Source organism: Pholcus phalangioides, unplaced genomic scaffold (genome assembly GCF_987345545.1).
Source record: "Pholcus phalangioides strain wild (caught in Gottingen) unplaced genomic scaffold, Ppha-v1.0 ptg000028l_1, whole genome shotgun sequence".
NCBI classification, from domain to species: Eukaryota; Metazoa; Arthropoda; class Arachnida; order Araneae; family Pholcidae; genus Pholcus; species Pholcus phalangioides.
Window position 1 is genome coordinate 835292 of NW_028301618.1, and position 23450 is coordinate 858741.

General features: G+C 42.6%; 1 protein-coding gene across 1 annotated transcript; it reads left to right on the plus strand.

The window, feature by feature from the left end:
- Positions 1 to 1970: 1970 nt before the first annotated feature.
- LOC149067702 (blastula protease 10-like) lies at positions 1971 to 21744 on the plus strand. Its single transcript, XM_089252165.1, has 11 exons — positions 1971 to 2112; positions 13827 to 13877; positions 14028 to 14202; positions 16602 to 16731; positions 16844 to 16913; positions 17038 to 17232; positions 17332 to 17464; positions 18551 to 18697; positions 21025 to 21128; positions 21241 to 21383; positions 21482 to 21744. Exons 1-11 carry the CDS (start codon positions 2056 to 2058, stop codon positions 21606 to 21608), a joined length of 1332 nt encoding a protein of 443 aa, XP_089108291.1. The 5' UTR covers positions 1971 to 2055; the 3' UTR covers positions 21609 to 21744.
- Positions 21745 to 23450: the final 1706 nt, after the last annotated feature.

Here is a 23450-nt window from a genome sequence, read left to right on the forward strand (position 1 = left end):
TAGTTCTAGATCACTTAAGTAGCCCGCGACACGTTTTCAAATCAATTAAGTGACCCACTAAAATGTTCAGCGAGCACCCCTTGACATAGGTGTGCCTTTCCGAATGATGGGCATGGGTGCTCTTGACTCAAAACAAAAGCCCAATCCGCACCTCATTCTTAAGGTATCGACAGAGGAACGGGAAGCGGATGAAGTGGATGAAACTGAACTGAACTTTATATCACCTGAGGATGAAACGGCGCTATCCCAGCAATAGGATGAAACGGGAAAGGATGAATCGGGACATCACAGTGCGTAAGGGACCCTTTTTAGAGACAAAAAGCCTCGTTTCAAATGTGCCGCGCAACCTCAAGTGTAGGCTTATGTGTGCGCCGCCATAATGGAAAAAAACAAGACCCGTAGATTACTTGAGGGACGGACCTGCGCCACGTTTTTATATCACTTGAGTGACCCCGCAAATTTTTTTCAGATCACTTGAGTGACCCACGCACATTTTCATTCAGATGACTTGAGTGACCGGCGGCACATTTACAAATCACTTGACTGACCCGTGGCACATTTTCAGATAGCTTGAGTGATCCGCACATTTTTTTCTGATCACCTGAGATACCCACGGCACATTTTTTTCAAATCACTGGAGTGACCCACGGTACCTTTACAGATCACTTGAGTGACCGGTGGCACATTTACAAATCACTTAAGGGACCTGTGGTACCTTTCCAGATCACTTGAGCGACCTGCGGTTCATTTTCAAATCACTTGACTGACCCCTGGTACATTTTATGATGACTTGAGTGACCCGCACATTTTTTTCAGATCACTTGCGTGACCGGCGGCACATTTACAAATCACTTGAGGGACCTGCGGTACTTTTCCAGATCACTTGAGCGACCAGCGGTTCCTTTCCAGATCACTTGAGCGACCTGCGGTGCATTTTCAAATCACTTGACTAACCCGCGGTACATTTTCAGATCGCTTGAGTGACCCGCACATTTTTTTCAGATCACCTGAGTGCACATTTAAAAATCACTTGAGGGACACGTGGTACCTTTCCAGATCACTTGAGTGACCCGTGGCACATTTAAAAATCGTTTGAGTGACCCGTGGTACCTTTCCAGATCACTTGATTGACATGCGGTACACTTCCAAATCACTTGAGTGACCTGCGTTACATTTTCAAATCCCTTGAGTGACCCGTGGCATAGTTCTAGATCACTTACGTGGCCTGCGACGCGTTTTCAAACCAATTAAGTGACCCACACTCTTTAAAATGCTGACATAGGTGTTACTTTCCGAATGATGGGCATGTACTGGTGCTCTCGACTCAAAAGGCATTCCAGCCCAATCCGCACCTCATTTTTAAGATATCGACATACGAACGGGAAGCGGATGAAGTGGATGAAACTGAACTGGAATTTGTTACTCGAGGATGTGACGGCACTATCCCAGCAAGAGGATGAAACGGGAAAGGATGAATCGGGACATCACCATGTGTACGGGAGGCCCCCCCCCCCCTTTTAGAGACAAAAAAAATCTGTGCCGCGCAAGTTCAAGTGTAATCTTAAGTGTGCCGCCAAATAGAAAAGGTTTGAAAGCGTTATAATGGGGGGGGGGGGGGGTGAGAACAAAGGACCACCAGTATGATGATAATAATAATTATAATTTGATGATGATTTCTAGAAATCGAATACCAGTCGATATTTGCATACGGTGATATAATTCCGTCTCGTATTGTTTTTTCAATGTGCCAATACTTGACACAGTGTTATCAATTATGATTGTCGTTACATTTTACGATTTGTGGCAGATGAATGTGATTTGACTCACCCATAAATAACAGGTATCCAAAAGCCCGCATATAACGAAGAATGATTGGGTTTGGACCCTCATGTCATATACGCGACTGACATTGACGCCATCAATTTTCTTGACCCCGTCGCGATCGATGGGATCGGTCATTAATGAAGTCGTCCTCTTCCTCCAGTCGACATTGTTTTTAAGGACCTCCGTCGGGTTCTGGTGATCATCGACATCTTCTCTGTTTCGGCGTTAGACATGATGCTGCCGCACGCCGCAATGTCGTTCACATTGGTGGTCTCCCTTGCAATGCAGGTAAGAACTTCTTCTTTTTTCAGTTGAAGGTAAACTCGCTTATAACGACCGATCGAATATTCTGAGAATTTTTTGTCGTTTCGACTGAATTAAAAACACGGTGAAATTGGGGGAACGGGAGAGTCATAAATACGAGATATCAGATAGTTTCAGAAAATTAATGAGAAAAAAATATACTTTCAGAATCAACGGAATAAAATAGTTTCAGAATCAACGGAATGAAATAGTTTCAGAATTAATGGGAGGAAAAGTTTTGGAATTAACGGGAAAAAATAGTTTCAGAATTAATGGAGGAAAACAGTTTCAGAATCAACGGAATAAAACAGTTTCAGAATCAACGGAATAAAACAGTTTCAGAATCAACGGAATAAAACAGTTTCAGAATCAACGGAATAAAACAGTTTCAGAATCAACGGAATAAAACAGTTTCAGAATCAAAGGAATAAAACAGTTTCAGAATCAACGGGGGAAAAATTCAGAATGAACAATAAAAATTTCGGAATTAACGGGGAAAAATAGTTTCAGAATTAACGCAAAGAATAGTTTCAGAATTAACGCAAAGAATAGTTTCAGAGTTAACGCAAAGAATAGTTTCAGAATTAACGCAAAGAATAGTTTCAGAATTAACGCAAAGAATAGTTTCAGAGTTAACGCAAAACGCAAAGAATAGTTTCAGAATTAACGCAAAGAATAGTTTCAGAATTAACGCAAAGAATAGTTTCAGAATTAACGCAAAGAATAGTTTCAGAATTAACGCAAAGAATAGTTTCAGAATTAACGCAAAGAATAGTTTCAGAATTAACGCAAAGAATAGTTTCAGAGTTAACGCAAAACGCAAAGAATAGTTTCAGAATTAACGCAAAGAATAGTTTCAGAATTAACGCAAAGAATAGTTTCAGAGTTAACGCAAAGAATGGTTTCAAAATGAATGAACAGAATACTTTCAGAAAGAACGGGAAGAAATAGTTTCAGAATTAACTTCGGAATTATCGAAACAAAACAATTTCAGAGAGAGAAAACTAACCAAAAAAATGTTTTCAGAATTTTACGGGGGGGGGGGGGGGAAGCCTCAGAATTAACGGAGAAAAATAATTTCAAAATTACCGAAAAAAAACGGCTTCAGAAAACTGAGGTGCCCCGACGACTGAATCAAGAAAAACGCTGGGGGAAGGGGAAGGGATCATATATCACTAGTGCTCGCCAAAAACATTGCCGTTTGCGAAAGAAATCGCCAAATATCACTCCTAAGTAACCCTTGGCAAGAAATACTGTGCTACAGCAAGTGTGTAGTGATTTAAAACATATTTCTCCGGCAAAAAAATGCAACATAACTAATATGCGAGATTATTAGTTAAGCCGGGTTTTCCTAGGAATAGGTTTCTTGCGCCGCGTGAACCGAATGAGACCATTTTGCGCCGGCAGAAACGTGTTACATAATCACGCTACGCGTTTGTGTTTTCCTAGCGTGACGCATCATGTCAGCACGGCTATATTATAATGATATATGGCCTTGGCATCAGGGCCGTCTTAAGAGCATCATGGGCCCCCGGGCCAAATGATTTTTTTGAGGCCCTACCAGGCAAATTTTCGAAAATCTCAACCAGATCCTATTTTTGTGGGGCCCCCTTTTCTCTTGAGGCCCCCGGGCCGTGCCCGGGTGGGCCCATGCCTTAAGACGGCACTGCTTGGCATCAGCTACTGTGTCGTCTGCATGCTGCTGTTTGAAGGGAAGGGAAAGAAAACACACAAGAGTGAAGAGAACATCGGCAGAACGCACGACGCATTTGACTCCTACAGAAGCAGTCAGCCATTAACGTCCGACGTAAAGCGCTGTCGGGAGGCGTATTGCGCCTCTCTAGGAAAATAGTCATGCTTCTTTTCTTACTGGTGAGTGGACGGCGTGTCGCGCTGGGTGATTCACGTTGCGCGCGGCACAGGAAACCTGCTCCTAGGAAAACTCGGCTTTAGGCGTATTCATACAAGTAAGAGCTTCGTTTAAACAAAAACAGGAAAAACGATACATTTTTATGAAGGGAAAAAAATAGAAATGGAGAAAATAACGGGAAATTACTGTAATGTCCCGTATATACGGGTCGTGCCAATAAGCAGCGAGGCGGAATGCCGAACAAGTAATAAATCATTTTTATACAACACTAGCTCTAATAATACCCGGCGCTGCCCGGGTTCTCTTCAATGAGGCTTTTTGAATCTGGGCTTCGTACATCTCTAAGCGAACTCAATATTTCAAAAACCAAGAGTTCAATACAATTTTTAAAATTATTGATGTGACAGAAAACCCCACCAAATTTCCGCATTTCTACAGTAAAATCGGCAATTTTAACACTGATTCCTATGAGGATCACCCTTTTCCTGACCCTCAAAGCGATGCTGATGATAATTATGATGTCTATTCAAGAAGCTCTCATTAATGGGAGGATTGAAAAAGTGGCAAAAAAACCATTATAAGGGGCCATTCAAGTATTACGTAAGCAGATTTTCAGCCATTTTTGACCCCCCCCCTCTCCCTCCCTTGTCAGCAAAACATTGACCGCCCCCTCCCCCTGTCAGCAAAATTTCGTCAGCAGCTTAGAATATTTCATATCTTCAAAAACGGGTGGTTGATGACGTAAGCAACCTTTAAAATCCCCCTCCGAGCCCTTGTCATCACAAGCCAGCAAGTCTGGAAATCCCCCCCCCCCGCCACCGCGATGTTGACGTAATACTTGAATGACCCGTAAAGAGGCATAAACTACGTATTATGCATACACACTGGCAGCGTTGAAGAAGTGACAAAGAGAGAGAACCGCGGTAACTAAAATAAACGTTCCAAAAGTGATTGTTGAGGACCAGTAACCATTGTTACCCCGACAATTTTTTCAACCATTTCGGGCATATATTTGCCCTGCTCTGACTAACTTTTTAATGTAGCCTATCGTTCAAGTCGGGGATATATATATATATGCGAAATTTGGCGACGATCGATCTAAAATTGTAGATTTGTACAGAGAGAACACACACACTTCTAGGACCATTGGAGCCTCTAGGACCATTGGAAGTATGCCTCTAGGACCAACGGTTCTCGCCAGTAAAACGCCATACTCCTTGTTGCGCCTCGCCCCCGTATACATATATATATTCCAGGATATAATAACATATACAGTCAAACTCGGTTATAACGACACCTAAGCTATAACGGCAACAATCGGTATTCTGGTTTATCCTAGAGGCATACTAGGGCATCACTCAGGGCCGTCTTAAGAGCGTCATGGAACCTGGGCCAAGTGGTTTTTATATGAGGCCCTACCAGGTAAATTCTAGAAAATTTCAACCAAATCTCATTTTTGTGAGACCCCCCCCCCCCTCTGTTCTCTTGAGGCCCCCGGGCCGTACCCATGCGTTAAGACGGCATTGTCATCCCCCGCGGCGCGACCCCCCCGCCCCGTCAAATGTCGGGCAAATCGCCCGGGGCACGAGACCCGCCTGCTGCCCCCTAGTTGCGGCCCTGATTAATTTCATTAACCCTTATTCTAGTGGCTATAAGTAATATAAGCTCGAGGGGGCTCAGGCTTGTGCCGCCTTTTAGTGATGACTCATTTACCTCTGTTAACAACAGATGGCGCCACTGTGATTTACAAAAACCCTCTAATGGTTCACTAATCAAAACAGAATTGCTGTTACTATTTTTTGACCACGGGTTACCGACATGGCTCCCGCATGGGAAGGGGGCTGACAGGGCTAAAACCCGGGGGGGGGGGAATTTATCTTTTTTTTTCCATGTTATAAATTCATTATTAAAGGCAGAGCCGCAGTGTGGCTTTCCGGGGCCCTTCTTGAAATGGCTATTATTATGCAAAATAAGTGTCAATATTTTTTGGGCTCCTGCGGCAGGCCCGTGGCCAGAAATTTCGTTCGGGGGGGGGGGGACCAAATTGATAGAACAATAGATTTGACGACCATCTTTTTTCGGTCATTTTCTCACATTTCGGGGAGACCAGACCTCCAAGTTCCTCTCTCGCTACGACCTTGCCCTGGGAAGTGTCCCGGTTGCCCCAAGCTAGTTACGGCCTTGATGGGCCCATGAAAAGTCTGGATTGGGGCCCGCCAAAGATCGCAGCCTGGGGGCCCTTCACTCACATATTTTCATAAATGATGGTGCCTCTGTGAATACAAATATTTGTAAATCGGAATCCGGTAACCATATGACCATGGGCGGAGATACGGGGGGGGGGGGGGGGGAAACCGAGGGCAATGCCCCCGCCCCCCAGCATCAAAGGTGAAGTCGACAGACCTAATGCATATACGTATAGATGAATCGACATCATCATCATCGTGCCCCCCAGCAATAATGACCGTGCCCCATGGGTGGAGATACGGGGGGGGCCCCCCCCCAGCGTCAAAGGTGGAGTTGATTGAACTAATGTATATATGTATATAGAAATTGACATCATCATCTTGCCCCCCCCCCAGACTTCCAAGTCTATCTCCGCCTATGCTGGGCTCCCCCCCCCAGGTTGAGATCTTTGGTGGGCCCTCAATCCAAACTTTTTACGGGCCCTTTTATAGTGAATTTATTGCATGAAAAAACAAAAAATTATGGTAACCTCCCAGGGACCGCCTCTGGTCACTGGGCTGAAGTCCTAGCAGTCCCCATACTCTCGTAACTTGGTCAAAAGTCGAAAAAACCTGTAATATTTGTTGTTGTTTTTTAAATTAGTAAACTATAGTCAACGCTCGTTATAGTGACACATCCCACGTTATAGCGACCATTCCATTACTACCAGGGTTGAAACTAGACGGGGCCAACTTCCCCGGGCGGAAAAATTTAGGGGGGGGGGGGAGGAGTGGCAGTTTAACGGGGTAGCTCCCGAGGGCGCAGAGGAGCTGGCCCGGCGGCCCCAGGCCACGGTTTGTTTTCTGGTCGACAAAGCTTTTTGTTCTGCCCTTCGGGGGGCCGTTCAAGTATTACGTCAGCAAATTTTTAGCCATTTTTCATCCTCTAAGACAGCGGTTCTCAACCGGTGCTCCGCGGACTTCCCAGCGGCTCCGCGGCGACTCAAGGAAAATAAATATGTAAATTTGACAGATAAATAAAAAAAGAGGCCTACGGAGTTCCGCCATAAAAACTATATGCAGAAAAGGTTCCTCGGGTCAAATAGAGCTCCGATGTAAAATTTATGTACAGAAAAGGGGCTCCATTTTTGGCAATTTTTTATTGCTGTTTTTGTTTAATTAATGTAAATTAATGGAAGTAAAGGAATCAAGTACTGGAGTTCCATGACCTTCCACAAGGGTGGGCCTGACAGGTAGGGCCGTCTTAAGAACATCATGGGCCCCCCGAGCGAAGGGATTTTTTCCGAGGCCCTATCTGAAAAATTCAACTACGTCTCCTTTTTCTGAAGCACCTCTTCTCTTGAGGCCCTTCGGGCACGGCGAGGGGTGGGGGAGGCATGCATTAAGGCGGCACTGCCTAAGGTTCTCACCAGGCGTCCTCCTTTTTCAGTTTCGAATCTGGTAACCCTATCTGAAGACCACATAATCCGTGTTTTCACTTATTTGTTTCGATCATCCGTATTGTCCGAATGTTTTTGTGGAAAGAAATCATTATTTTTTCTACATAAAATCGATTGTTGCAAATGTACCAATTTTGTTACCGAAATTTTCGTCTCATAAAAAAATTTTATGCCAAAAAATAACAAAGAACTCTTTCTCTTTTTCATCATCGCATGAGTTGCCTGAAATTTCGAGATTAGATGGCAGCACCAACAGTATATAAATCAAGGCTCCATCGAGCTTATATTACTGGAGAGAGTATGACGTCAGCGGTCTCCGCCTTGGAAGTGCTGAGCACATGAAAAAATAATTTCAGCATCGATGAGATAATTCCAAAGTTAATGAGAGATAATTTCAGCATTAATGAAGGAAAATATTCCAGAGTTAATGTAAGAGATAATTTCAGCATTGATAAAAGTGATAATTCCAAAGTTGATGAAAGAATGAATGAATAATGAAATTTATGAAAGATAATTCCAGAGTGAAGGAAAGAGATAATTCCAAAATTAATGAAAAAGAGATAATTCCAAAATTGAGGAAAAAGAGATAACTCCAAAATTAATAAAAAAAGAGATAATTCCAAAATTAATGAAAAAGAGATAATTCCAAAATTAATGAAAAATAGATAATTCCAAAATTAATAAAAAAGAGATAATTCCAAAATTAATGAAAAAAAAGATAATTCCAAATTTAATGAAAAAGAGATAATTCCAAAATTAATGAAAAAGAGATAATTCCAAAATTAATGAAAAAGAGATAATTCAAAAATTAATGAAAAATAGATAATTCCAAAATTAATGAAAAAGAGATAATTCGAAAATTAATGAAAAAAAGATAATTCCAAAATTAATAAAAAAAGAGATAATTCCAAAATTAATGAAAAAAGAGATAATTCCAAAATTGAGGAAAAAGAGATAACTCCAAAATTAATAAAAAAAGAGATAATTCCAAAATTAATGAAAAAGAGATAATTCCAAAATTAATGAAAAAGAGATAATTCCAAAATTAATAAAAAAGAGATAATTCCAAAATTAATGAAAAAAAAGATAATTCCAAATTTAATGAAAAAGAGATAATTCCAAAATTAATGAAAAAAAAGATAATTCCAAATTTAATGAAAAAGAGATAATTCCAAAATTAATGAAAAAGAGATAATTCCAAAATTAATGAAAAAGAGATAATTCAAAAATTAATGAAAAATAGATAATTCCAAAATTAATGAAAAAGAGATAATTCGAAAATTAATGAAAAAAAGATAATTCCAAAATTAATAAAAAAAGAGATAATTCCAAAATTAATGAAAAAAGAGATAATTCCAAAATTGAGGAAAAAGAGATAACTCCAAAATTAATAAAAAAAGAGATAATTCCAAAATTAATGAAAAAGAGATAATTCCAAAATTAATGAAAAAGAGATAATTCCAAAATTAATAAAAAAGAGATAATTCCAAAATTAATGAAAAAAAAGATAATTCCAAATTTAATGAAAAAGAGATAATTCCAAAATTAATGAAAAAGAGATAATTCCAAAATTAATGGAAAAGAGATAATTCAAAAATTAATGAAAAAGAGATAATTCCAAAATTAATGAAAAAGAGATAATTCGAAAATTAATGAAAAAAAGATAATTCCAAAATTAATAAAAAAAGAGATAATTCCAAAATTAATGAAAAAAGAGATAATTCCAAAATTAATGAAAAAGAGATAATTCCAAAATTAATGAAAAAAGAGATAATTCCAAAATTAATAAAAAAGAGATAATTCCAAAATTAATGAAAAAAGAGATAATTCCAAAATTGAGGAAAAAGAGATAACAGCATTAATGAAAGAAACAAATCCAGAATTGATGAAAGCAATTACTCCAGAAGTAATAAAAGAAATACTAATTAATAAAGAAACAATTCCAGAATTAATGAATGAAAATTCAAGAAATAATGAAGGAAAAAATTCCAGAATTGATGAAAGAAATGATTCCAGTAATTAATGAAATAAATGATTCCAGTAATTAATGAAACAAATGATTCCAGTAATTAATGAAATAAATAACTTAATCTTTTTTTCACCTTTAGATGAGTTCTTTATCCTTTTCTTTAATCTTTAAAACCTAATATTGTACATTTCTATGTGCAAATTGCCAGGCGGGAGCTTTGTTTTCGCCGAGTCACGCCTCACATTTGATGTCGCTGCAGTCGCGGCGGCTGGAAGCTCCCTCCAGTAATATAAGCTCGATGCAAGCTTCAGAATCTCTGTCGTCTGCTTCTCCCCAGGTTACTTGTTTTGGACGTCTCCTTGTGTCCTGAAAAATTACTGAACTGGAAGTTCGAACTTCCAGTTCTGTTTGTGAGCTTAGCTTGTAGGGAACCGAACAAACCGTCTGTCGTCTGCTCATTAAGAGGTTCTTCGTTTTGGACTTCTCCTTATGCTCAGATAAAATAACCGAACTTTTAGTTTGAATTTCCAGTTCAGTTTATGAGCTCTGTTTATAAGGAACTCAGCGGAATAAAAGAATATAGTTTTTTTACTTTAAACTTCATCATCACCACATGAGTCACTTTTAAATTTGACATTAGATGGCAGCACATTACTATAAAGTGGAGTGTGGAAAAATTCATTTTTTACGATCTTACCTGTCGTCTGCTTGTGTGGAGGTCCTTTGTTATTACTGAACTGGAAGTTTGATCTTCCAGGTCAGTTTATAAGGAACAAAGCTGAATGAAGAATTATACATGAGCTTCGTCATCACCACATAAGGCACTTCTGATTTTCAAAGTACCAACAATATCTTTAAAAATGAATGTCCTTCTAGTATTCTAGAGCAGCGGTTCTCAACCGGTGCTCCGTGTGCACTTCCCAGGGGCTCCGCGGCCACTCGAGAATAATAAAATAAATCAATAAATTCGATAAACAAACAAAAAAGAGGCCTAAAGGGTACCGCCATATAAATGATATACTAAAAAGGGCTCTTCGAGTTAAACAGGGCCCCGCCAGAGAAATTATTCAGTGAAAAGGGCTGCGCGAGTCAGAAAAGGTTGAGAACCGCTGCTCTAAGACATACGTATAAACCCTTAGCCCGCAGACCAAATGTGGCCGTTGGCCCCTGGAAGGGCAGCTTCTGCGTCGGCACGGGGTGCATGGGTCCAAGAACCACCCCTGGATTTGAATGAACTTGATGTGAAAAGATCTTTTCTCTCTCTAAAATCTTTTCTCCAAAAAAAGGAAATATTTTCGAGAGCACTAGTTTTTTTTAAAAAAAGAAAAAAAAGCGTCCCGTAAAATACGGGACATATAGTCACCCGAAATGACTCGTGGAAGATAATATGCAGAATGGCTTCTCCAGGGAACCGCCGAAACACAGCGATTCGGTCGTTAGAATGTAAGGTTTCCAGGCACCCCACTCCCCATATATGAGGACATGTCCTAATTTTTGTATATTTGCGTCCTCATACGCGTTACTAAAATGTATCCCTTTTCATCCCCATAAAAATTCGCAGAAGCAACAACCCAACTTGCCTGCAAGAAAGGCGGAGGGTGTTCCAATAATGGCTTTACGTGTTCCATTCAGGGCCGTCTTAAGAGCATCACGGGCCCCCGGGCCAAGTGATTTTTCTGACGCCCTACATGGCAAATTTTCTAAAAATTCAACTACTCATTTTTTTTTGAGGCCATCTATTCTCGAGGCCCCCGGGCCGCGCCCATGCGTTAAGACGGCACTGGATCCATTGTGTGCTTCTCAAAGTGGGCGTCACGGCCCCTATGGGGTGTCTCCAACCTTTGTCAGGGGAAGGGGATCGCTTCGAGCTGCAGATATTAATGTCCGTGCCTGTTCATGCTGTGAAGTGGTTCACTCTTTCTCGAATGCACAATATCTTACAAAACTATTCTGGGTAGCCGAAAAGAAACAAAGACTAAGGCAATTGAGCCGTGGGAAAGGGGGGGGGGAAGACAAAAGTTACTCAGGGTTATCTCAACAGAATCATCGTTGGGGTCGGGGAACTCGGGCAAAGTAATATTCCGCGGTCCCTTGTGCCCAATATTCAAAATTTTAAAAAGTACGTCACCAGATTTAACTGTCATGATGTCCCCCCTATCAACCCGAGGCCCCCTCCCCCCCAGATGGTCTTGGGGGTTCTTCCTCTTTGCATCCAGAGATAAACAAAGAAAAAAGCAGCTTGATTTTTCGATTCCAAAACATGTAATTATTGTTTCTTGGTCCGTACAGCGGCGGCGCCACCTACTGTCAAAATATGTAAGTGATGATGCGAAGGCTGCTCGCGCATGCGTCCTCTTTTCTGAGTTCCGAAATCTATATAGAAACCCTATCAGAGTGTGTGGGGGAAAGAAAGCGACCACGGATGCTGCCATCTTTCTTTGAAATATTGCGTTTTGATAGAGCATTATTTTCTTTTTTTCCGTACGGCATATATTCACACAGAAAGACCAGACGCGCCTCCACGTTAATATTCGTGAGAACCTCTAACGTATTGGAGACGCGCCGGAGACCGTTTATTGAGTAAAAGAAAATCTGACTGCAAGAGCCATACAGAATGGACACAACCGTGGAAGACAATACTGTCCCATCACGAGTCCTAGATTCTTGGATAAATATGTGTGAGAAAAGGAAAGGTGACAGAGCAGCGCGTCCGCTTTCGAGGGAGCTTGGTGTCCAGACCTAGGCTCCCACCCGGGCCGTCTGCGCCGGGGAGCATCTCTGCTGGCCGTCTGCCAGAGAGTGATGGCTCCCATCTAGCCGTTGCTAGAGAGCGCTCCCATCCAGGAAGCTGGAGAGCCAAGTTTTACCAAGGGGGGACACCGCGCCGTCCCTCTACGACGGTTACAGAAAAAAAAAAAAAAAAAAAAAAAGATTGAGCGAAGCAGAGTGCCCGTGCTGTGCAGATTTCCAAAATGATGAAAAAAAAAAAAAAAAAAAAAAAAATAGTGCAAGAAAGAACAGTATACAAATATACAAAATGTACAGGAGATCCTATAATACACACTATATACACACGATAATACACATGTGATCCTATAGTTACGGCGTCGACATCAGGGAGCTTACACAAGCCCTGGGTGTGGTGAGTGGGTGAGTTGGTCGTATCGCATCTCGTTGAGGGGTTTCGGATTACACCAGCATAAAATGTTGACCGGTGGAGCGTGATCTGGTAACTGGCGGGTCAAGATCATCCGTATTTTCGCTGTCAGAGTCGCTAGACGGGGGGTCAGACATGGTATCTTGACGTAGAAGGTGCGAAAAAGCTTCCAAGAAGTTAATTAGTGCAGCAATTTTGTTGTAGTTGAAGGGGCTGCGCATCATACGTCGTTTCCATGCATATTGGTGCACGCTCCAGTCTCCCAAGAAGAAGGAATGGTACGATTCCGTAAGGGTACATATGGAAACGTAGTGATGGAGATCGCCGATTCCCCCGCAGGCGCAGAAGTGGTTATTCGAGGCCTTAAACCTCTTCAAGTACGTCGGGAAGGGACCATGTTCCGTGTAAAAGCATATATTCACACAGGTAATGTAAAGAAAAATATTTTGAGCAGCAGAAAAAGTAGATCACATACCCGTATCTAGGACATGGCTCCCCACGAGGGTGGGGGCTGACTAGGCTCTAGCTGGGGGGGGGGCGAAAAAACGATTCTCGTCATTATTTTTTCACACAATAAATTCACCATTGAAGGGCCCGTGAAAAATATGACTTGGGAACGCTACAAATTATTCTACAATAGGGACCCTGATCCAGGATGTGTGTGGGCATCAACTTGGTACCACGGGCCCCGAGTTCCCCCCCCCCTTCCTTCCCTGAACATTGACCAATAAATTTTCATAAAAACTGTATAAATTATTCCATTTGAGCTTTCCCAATTTTCTAATAACTCAGGACCTTTTTTTTGATTTGAGGCTGGGGGGGGGGGCCCTTGAACAAAGCAGAAATCAAGAGCCCCCTCTCCTCCCCACGCCAACTAATGTTGAAGATGTTTTGTGAGTGAGTATATATTGTTTATATATTTTGCCCCCCCCCCCAAATAGTTGTCACACTTGCCCATGATTAGTTCTCACCATCATAATTAAATGTGAAAAGATTTTTGTGGTGCCCTCTCTCGGAATTTTCAGTGACGAGCCACCAGTGCCTTGTACGTGACTCTTTCTTTTGCGTTTCTTTGCAGGTGTTAGTGGATCCGGCTCCACTGGAATCTCTGAATGATCTCGACGACAAGGTAATTCCATGTTCCACGCGTACCCATAATTTCCATTCCCCCCCCCCGATGCATTAGAATTTTTATTGCTGGATGCAGTGGAGGGGGGGGGGGGCCCGTCAGTGTTCCACTGAAAAGAAAAAAACTGACCAAGATGCCTCGTAATTTCAGGTGCTCATCACCCTGCTGAGTCCCAACAGAACGAGCAAAGGCGAGTTGCTCTTCGAAGGAGACATCGCCGTCGATTCCGAAGACGTCGATGGGTCATCCTCGGTGACCATGAAGGCCTTGCCGAACCGTGGAGCGATATGGAGGACCAAAATCATACCCTACGAGTTCCATGACTGTAAGTACAGTGTGTATGTGACCAATTTCGAGATTGTGACTTTGGGCTTCTTGAACACGCAGTGGTTCCTCAAACAAGTGCATTCGCTCTAATAATCATTTACCCGTGGCTCCCTTCATTCCCCCCCCCCCCACATCCTGAAGAAGGTCCTCCTAGGCTGGGATCTTTTCCTTCTATTATTCCGGAAAGGATCTGCAAGTCCAGCACCTACAGTTATTGCCCTAATTGTTATACACCTGGGACCTCTTCCCTTTCAGGTGGGGCTTTATGGCGGATGAGATGGGGGAATGTGTTGGGTTTCTGCGCCTAATGGGGGTGCTCTGGGCCTCCGTGGGAGGTTTGACTTCACTCCTACATGCTCCCTATACGTTAGAGGTTCCTGTTGGAATGTTAACGTGGGAGTATGTGTGTGTGGTTCTCGGTCCACCTATGCTCCTTTCTGAACCGACGGGGGTTTCCAGGAGCTTTCCCGGAGTGTGGCTGCTGCTGCTTGGAATGGAGTAGGGTCCCGGTGGCTTGCGAGTCGGGGGATGTTCGCCGGGCCCGGATGCCAGGAGAGTTCTTCCAGCATGGCACAGCCACAAGCCATCCACTTATAGGGACAGAGCGGGGGTCATGTCTGATGTTATGGGATCTTTTGCGGGCCCCCGGTCAGACTTTTCACGGGCCTTTCTATAGTTAATATATAGCGTGAAAAAGCAAAAAAAAATAAATTGCGAGAATTGTCCTGGGCCTCAGGGCTAGAGCCCTATCAGCCTGTGGCATCCTTGCCCCATGATTATTTTCCCGTGGCTTCCTTGCCCATTTATCCGCGTTGTCCCATGTGGTTATTTATCCGTCGTTCGTTACCCGGTGGTCACTTGTCTGCGGTTTCTTTTTTGCTAGCGGTCATCCATCTACTGTACGATTTCCTTCTGATAGAGGTCTATACGTGCGGTTTCCTTTCTCTCTACATGCGGTTTTATTCCGCTAGTGGTCATTTGTGTATAGTTTCATTCTGTTAATGGTCATCTGTCTGTGGTCATTCTGGTAGTGGTCATTTGTGTGCGGTTTCTTTCTCTAGAGGTCGTATTATATGTGCGGTTTCCTTTTCCCTCCATCTGCGGTTTCCTTCCGCAAGTGGTCGTTAGTGTATTATTTCCTTCTGCTAATGGTCATTCTTCTGTGGTTTCCTTCTGCTAGTAGTCGTATACCTGCGGTTTTTCATTTTTTCTGTCAGGGGTTCCTTTCCACAAGTGGTCATTTATCTACGGTTTCCCTTTCCTTCTGTCTGTGGTTTTTCTTTTGCTAGTGGTCATTCTGTGTATGGCTTTCTTTTGCTAGTGGTCATTCGTGTATGGTTTCCTTTTGTTAGTGGTCATTCGTGTATGGTTTCCTTTTGCTAGTGGTCATTCGTGTATGGTTTCCTTTTGCTAGTGGTCATTCGTGTATGGTTTCCTTTCACTAGTGGTCATTCTGTGTATGGTTTCCTCTTGCTAGTGGTCATTCGTGTATGATTTCCCCTTTCACTAGTGGTCATTCGTGTATGGTTTCCCTTTCACTAGTGGTCATTCGTGTATGGTTTCCCTTTCACTAGTGGTCATTCGTGTATGGTTTCCCTTTCACTAGTGGTCATTCGTGTATGGTTTCCCTTTCACTAGTGGTCATTCGTGTATGGTTTCCTTTTGCTAGTGGTCATTCTGTATATAGTTGCCTCTTGCTAGTGGTCATTCTGTATATAGTTGCCTCTTGCTAATGGTTATTCGTGTATGGTTTCCCTTTCACTAGTGGTCATTTGTTGGGGCTTCCTTCTGATAGTAGTCGTATATATGAGGTTTCCCTTTTTTCCGTCTGCGGTCTCTTTCCGCAAGTAGTTCATTAGTGTATGGTTTCCTCCTACTAGTTGTCATATATCTGCCGTTTTTGTTTCGCTAGGGGTCATATAATTGCTGTTTCCTTCCGCTAGTAATGACTTGTCCATGACACCCTTGACGTATCGGATACTTAATAATATTTTTTACCATAGTGTGCCCCCTAACAGTCAGGTATCCTCGACACAGTCATGGCAGTAACACTTGTAAATGATTAAAGGCTACACCCAACTAAATAGGCACATATCCAGGGGCGTAGCCAGAAATTTCGTTTGGGGGGGCACTTTCATTTCGGTGTGGGGGGGGGACCTAAGTGATAAAACAATAGATTTGGCCATCTCTCTCCCCCTTTTCTGTCATTTTCTCAAATTTCGGGGGGGGGGGGACCAGACCCCAAGTCCCTCCCACTCGCTACGCCCTTGCACATATCAGTCTCCTCAGTCCGGTGATACTCCTCCTGGGAACCGTAACACGTAGTTTGAGAACCACTGTCTTAGAGTCTAAACTTCTGACTTCGAATTGCCCCCCCCCCCCCCGTTGAAATTTCAGCCGTCAGTCAGGAGACCCAGAAGGTGATAACAGACGCCATGGCCCAGTGGTCGTCCAAAACCTGCGTCAGCTTCGTACCGAAAACCGAGAATGACAAGAGTTACTTAAGGTTCAGGACCGATTCGCCTGGGTGAGTGAGATTTACTTTACCAACCGTACACACCCCTGGGTCTATCACCTACAGGCAACCCTCCCCGTTATCTCTAAATTTCTTGTAATAATTTTCTAACATTTTCCTTCAGGTGCTATACGTTGGTTGGTCGAAAGCATTCCGGTGGCCAAGACGTCAATTTAGGAGAGGGGTGCCAGCACGTAAGTATCTAACGCGTTATTCTGAAGGGTCAATATGTATGCAGAGAGAGTGCCGCCATCTACCTTCTGAATTACAAGTTTCTAATCGGAAAAAATAAATGCTGTTTTGTATTTTGGATTTCAGCTGCAGATAGCGACGCACGAGATCGGCCATTCGCTGGGATTCTTCCACGAGCATTCCAGAAAAGATCGGACCTCCCACCTCCGGATACTGTGGCAGAACATCCAGCGAGGGATGACGTCACAGTTCTCGACCGGAAACGACGATCCGAGGGGCGTTCCTTACGACGTCACTTCCATCATGCACTACAGCCCGATGGTAAGCTTTGATTGGTCAACCGAATCTATCACGTGACAAAAATATCCACTGTTGTAGATTTCGGAATCGTATTTGACCTTTGATGTTTCGTTTGGCCAGTCTTTCAGCAGTAGAATGTTCGAGAAAAACACCATGGTCGCCATCGATCCGTTCCTGCAGCCGCTGATTGGTCAGAACAGAGGCATAACGTTCAGGGACGCCAAGCTCGCCAATATCATCTATAAATGCAACGGTGAATAAAATTATTATGATTCATATACCTACAGGGTGGTCATAAGATAAACTCGCCGATACACGAGCCCCTAGCGGTTGCAAAAATCAACTAATGCTAATGGAGTTCGATATGTAGGTGTTTTAAAGTATGTGCTCTCGAGAATGAGATGAGAAACAAAACACAGCGGTTACAATTACAGCAACAAAATTTCGAAAAATTGAAATGGCAACACTCTTTTATGCATTGCGAAAAACCATGCAACGGCGCAGTAAGCACCACAAACGACGGCACAGGACGCATACAAAGAGGAGATTGCACCATGGGGGTTGATGCACTTCCTGCGGATCTGACCGAGTGATTAGCGCACCAGATCTTCTTTCTTTGTCTGCGTGTTGTGCCGTCGTCTATAGAGTACTGTTCCGGATAATTTTTCACAAGTTCTTGAAATAAGCAGAGGATGGAAACAACTTTGCGGGACGCTACAAATTTACTTACAGAACAGCAATTTTTACATGTATTTGCAAACAGAGGTACACGCTAACCAGATCAGAGTTCTCAACTCTTGTCAAGTCCAACAACTATCTCCGTTTTTATAGATACGACGAAAATTCTAGAATTCTTCTATAGTTCCGGTTTTGTGGCGCCACCGTCTCGTCAGGAGACCTTCTAGATAAATCTAGAATCTTCGAGCATATCTTGACATTTCCGGTTCGGCAACAGGATATCATTGTCCCAAGGAGTTCTTCAAAAATTGCTCTATGATATTTTCCGTAACAGTACCATAAGTACCGTTTCAACGTCATTCATGATCTTTCACTGCGCCGATCATTTTGCAATGCAAAAGTGTGTTGGTATTTGAATTTTACAAAATTTTGTTTCTGCAACCGTGACCGCGAGGGATAGGTTTTTGTTTCTCATCTCATTCTCGAACGCATGTTCTGAAACACCAACATATCGAACTTCATTAGCATTAGTAGAATTTTGCAACCACTAGGGGGGGGGGGGGTCTCGTATATTGACAAAATTATTTTATGATCACCCTGTGTACAAACATCTCATAACTCATTACGACAAAAATTTATATTATTCCCTCTTCTTTTGTAGAGCAATGTAAAACGAAAAGCGCTGCCAAATCTTGCAAAAATGACGGCTACTTGGCGCCTTCGTCGCCGGATGATAATAAATGCAGTTGCGTCTGCCCGCCAAATACCAGCGGAGAGTTCTGCGAGGTTTTAACCGGCAGTTATTACGGTATTTTTATATTTCTGTCTTTTTCTTCTGTTCAGGTTTTTATGTTAATGTGTTAGATGTAACTCAGTGTTTCCCAAAGTGGGTGGTATCGCCTCCTGGAAGGATTCAGTGAAGGTAGAAGTTATGGGTTTAGTATAGGAACCTATGGGATGGCTTGAGTTGGGGGTCGACGAGGAAATAAAAATTGAAAAAAATGGACGATGGAGAAAAAAAAAAAGGTTTGGGTAGCTGTGGTGTAACTGGAAGATGATGGCATTTTTGGCAGGACAATTTGAGCTCTTGGTGGAAAATCAGGCAGAGTTTTCTGCTCTGCAGCAAGGAGGTAAAAAAAAAAAGAGCTTCAGATTATGGCTTTTGGCAAGATTTGGGGTAGATACTGTATCTCTACACAAAGAAGGGGGGGGGCGGAGTGGCTTCAGACTGGTTGTTTGTGAAATTTGAGATGGTGATTTCTCTACAGAGCAAGAAAGAGAAGTTCCGATTTCTTGCCATTTTGGCGAGATTTGGGGGATTGAGATTTCTGCAAAGAGAAAGAAAAAGAGGTTCAGATTTTGGTTCTTGGCGGGATTTGATGTGGTGATTTCTACACCAGGGAAGAAAAAAAGGTTTAGATTTTAGCTCTTGATAAGATTAAAGGTGATAATTACTGCACCAGGGAAGAAAAAGAGATTCAGATTTTAGCTCTTGGCGAGATGTGAGGTGGTGATTTCTTCATGGAAGAGGAAAAGCCGGTTTAGATTTTGGTTTTTGGTGAGAGTAGAGGTGGTAATTTCTGCACAGAAAAAGAGGTTTGGATTTTGGCTCTTGGCGAAATTTGAAGAGGAATTTTTTCACACGGAGGAAGAGAAATATACTGTATTTTGGCTCTTGACAAAAAAAGAAGTTGAGATTTTGACTCTTGGCGAGATTCGAGGGTGATTTCTGCACAGAAGAAGGAAAAAAGGTTCAGATTTTGGCTCTTGGCGGGATGTGAGGTGATGATTTCTGCACAAAAGAAGAAAACCGGTTCCGATTTTTTCTACTGTGACCATATGGTCCGTATTTTAAGGGACATTTCTGTATTTTCCTTTATTTCTCATCCCGAATTTATTTTACTAAATATAAATATGTAGTTTTTTGAATGGCAATGTCTCGTATTTTTCTCAAAAATATAGTCACTCTAAGGTTTAAGCTCTCGCCTCGAAATTAGTAAGGATATCCTGGCTTAAGTCTACAAGTCTATATATATATATAATTGACATAACCAAAACTTGTCAGATGTGTGAAGTATCGACACATGACCTCCGTCGATGCGCCTTGGTTCAAAACTCTCGAGAGACCAATTTTTCTGAATGTGTACCATTCATCGAGCTTATATTAAGACGCCTTCATATACTGTAGGCTAGGGGAGTATGACGTCAGAGGTCTTCGCCTTGGCAGTGCTGAGAACGGTGTCGCCAACATCATTCGTCGGAAGATCACGTGACTCACTGAATATCGGCGCAATCTCCGTTATTTTCTTATGGCATAAATAGTTTAAAACAGTAAATGAAAGAAATAATTTCAGCATAGATGAGATAATTCCAAAATTAATTAAAGAGATGATTCCAGTATTAATGAAAAAGATAATTCCAGTATTAATGAAAGATAATTACTAAATTAATTAAAACACTAATTCCAGTATTAATGAAAGATAATTACAGAATTAATGAAAGAAGTGAATTTCATTATTAATGAAAGATTATTCTAGAACTAAGGGAAGAGATTATATATGTTTCAGAATTAAGGAAAAAAAATAATTTCAAAATTAAGGGAAGAGATAATTCCAGCGTTAACCAAAGATAATTTTAGCATTAATATGAAACATAATTCCAACATTAGCCAAAGGTAATTTTAGCATTAATGGAAGGTAATTCCAGCATTAACGAAAGATAATTCCAGAATTAATGAAAGAGAACTTCAGCATTGACGAAAGTGATAATTCCAAAATTAATGAAAGTAATAATTCCAGAATTATTGAGAGAAAATTTCAGAATTAATGAAATAAGTACCAGGAACTGCGTGTCATTCAACGAGTCACGTGATTTCCTTGCATTAGATGTCGCTGCCGTCGCGGTGGCTGGATGCTCCCTCCAGTAAATATAAAGCCGGGTTTTCCTAGGAAAAGGTTTTCTACGGTGAGCTCTGCGTGAAATCGCTGATTGGTTAAAAACCTAAAAAATTCACGTTTTTTAACCAATCAGCGTTTCCACGCTGCACACGTTGCAGGTAACCTGCTCCTAGGAAAACCCGGCTTAAGCTCGATGGTGCCATATTCCTTGTTTCTCTTCTCTGTCTCATCTCAACAGGCGAAAGGGAATGTGGTGGTGACGTAACAGAAGAGACCGAGATCCAATCACCCGGATATCCGGATTCTCGCAGACCAGGGGTTAGCTGCACTTGGAAGATTCAGGTACGTGGCATTACGCCCGTGCATTTTGCACGGGGTTTCACAGTCCCATACATGTGTGTCCATACCCATGACGTTTTATGTTTTACTTTTCCTTTCGCGTGAACACCTTTAGGCCCCCAGTGGTAAGAAGGCGTGCTTGGACTTCTTGGACTTCAGCATCAGGCCGAGGATGGACAAACCCGGCACCCGATACGACAACCTGTGCGTCTACGAACACGTCGAGGTCAGGAAATCCGGTGGCGACGACGGCGACATGTAAGACTCGGAATCAATAAGTTTGTTTTTCCCGACGCCAAACGCAATGGTCTGCTTGCGATTTATATACGCATTGGCATGTCTTTTTTTTTCTCCAGGTTCTGCGGGGAGGACGTTGCTCCCGGGACGAGGATGTGCTCGACGTCCAACGTCTTCTGGATCATCATGAGGTCGGACACCCGCGGAATCGGCAGAGGATTCAGAGCCAAGATCACCCATTCGTGAAGGGTGTGTGTCACACAACTTTCCCTCCGTACGTGTGTGTCGTGTGTCATTTCGACATCGACATCGTCTGTGGTCATCTCTCGTCACCGATTTGTCTCATTGTCCTTTCATTAATAAAGTTTTGTTTCCGTGTGACAAAAAATGGATTTATTTGTGTCGCCCCCCCCCTTTAATATTATCAAATAAGGATCACGGAAATGCTGGTAATTGAGACTATTGTGTACTAGATCAGTAGTTCTCGAACTGTGGCACGTATACACTCTTTGGGGGGGGGGGGTGCGTCACGGGACACCATTTGAGATGTACGCGAAAAATACCTGGCAATGATGGACGAAACGAGTAAATTGTTTAAAAAAAGGGTGAAGCATTAATTTTATAACACAAACTAGGGGGCTCTGCCCCTTCCCCTCCACCTTTGACGGCCAACTACCCCCCCCCCCCCGTTTCCTCCTCACAACATATCTTGTTTATTTCGTCCCACTTCATCAGAGTGCTATGAAAAGTGACGTGGAAGCATCCGCTCACTGATGAATTTTGCAATAGGGGGGCCATTCAAGTATCGCGTCAGCAAATTTTTAGCCATTTTTGACCCCCCCCCCGATGCTGACGTAATACTTGAATGACCCCATAATAAAGCAACAAAAAACAAATGTGATGTACCCCCAGTAATGGGGGGCCCTGAAATTCAAGGGGATACCCCTAGAAATGGGGGTACTTGATGGGTTCTGGGGCTGGGCTATGAAAAATTTTCACTTGTTCATTTTCCAACGAATAAATTCCAGGGCCCCCCAATCAAGGACCCTGGACCCAACTCACAGAATTTTAGCGAAGCACCCAGACTGGATTTAGACACCCCTGGGTTATTTCGGGCTTCCACTGTTGCAAATTTTACCGTGTAAAACAGCAAAATAACAATGTGATTCATCCAGAGCCCCCCCCCCCCACAAATGTAACCTGTCAACTTCCACATGGGGCCGCTGACCTGGAAGCTTGTCGGACATTCCCCCCATATGAAAAATATTCATTTTAAAAACGAATAAAATCCATGGCCCCCAACCAATTACCAGGGACCAAATTTGCATACTTTTATTGGGGCCCAAGAGTGGCTTTATCTCAGGCTAACGATATTGCAAATTTTACAATATTAAGCAACAAAAAACGATGAGATTATCCAGGGCCAGCGAAATGAAACCTGTAAATTTCTCCATGGGGGCCCTACCCCGAGGCTTGCCGTAAATTCCTTCCCCCCACCTCCCCCGTGAAGGCCACGAAAACTTTTCACTTGTATCCATTTTAACAACGAATGAAATCCAGGGCCCCCCCCCCAACCAATTACCTGGGACGAAATTCGCAGATTTTTGTGAGCCCCCCCCGGACTGGATATATCTCGGGCTATGGCAAATTTTTCAATGTTGAAGCAGCAAGAAAGCAATGAGACCCATCAAGGGCCCTTGGAAAAATGAAAACCTCTTAATTTCCCCCCATGAAGGTATATATGCAAAGCCCCGCCTTAGGTACTGCGACCATCATGGCCCCCACAAGGGGTGGGCTGACAAGGCTCCGGCCCTGGGGCCTTGGAGGATTTTAATCATTTTTTTGTTTTTTCACGCTATAAATTCATCATGAAGGAGGCCCCGTGAAAGTCTGGTCGGGGGGCCCGTAAAAAATCCCAGCCTAGGGGCCCTGCTTCAGGATGTGGGGGCCATGGCGACCATGTTTCTCATGCGTTAGCATGTGTATAAGCCGCACTTAAATTCGATATTGCCGTGAGCCGGACTTGAGATAAACGTCACAAAATTTTAATCGTGTCCAACAATTACAGTCGAATCCCTTTATAACGAA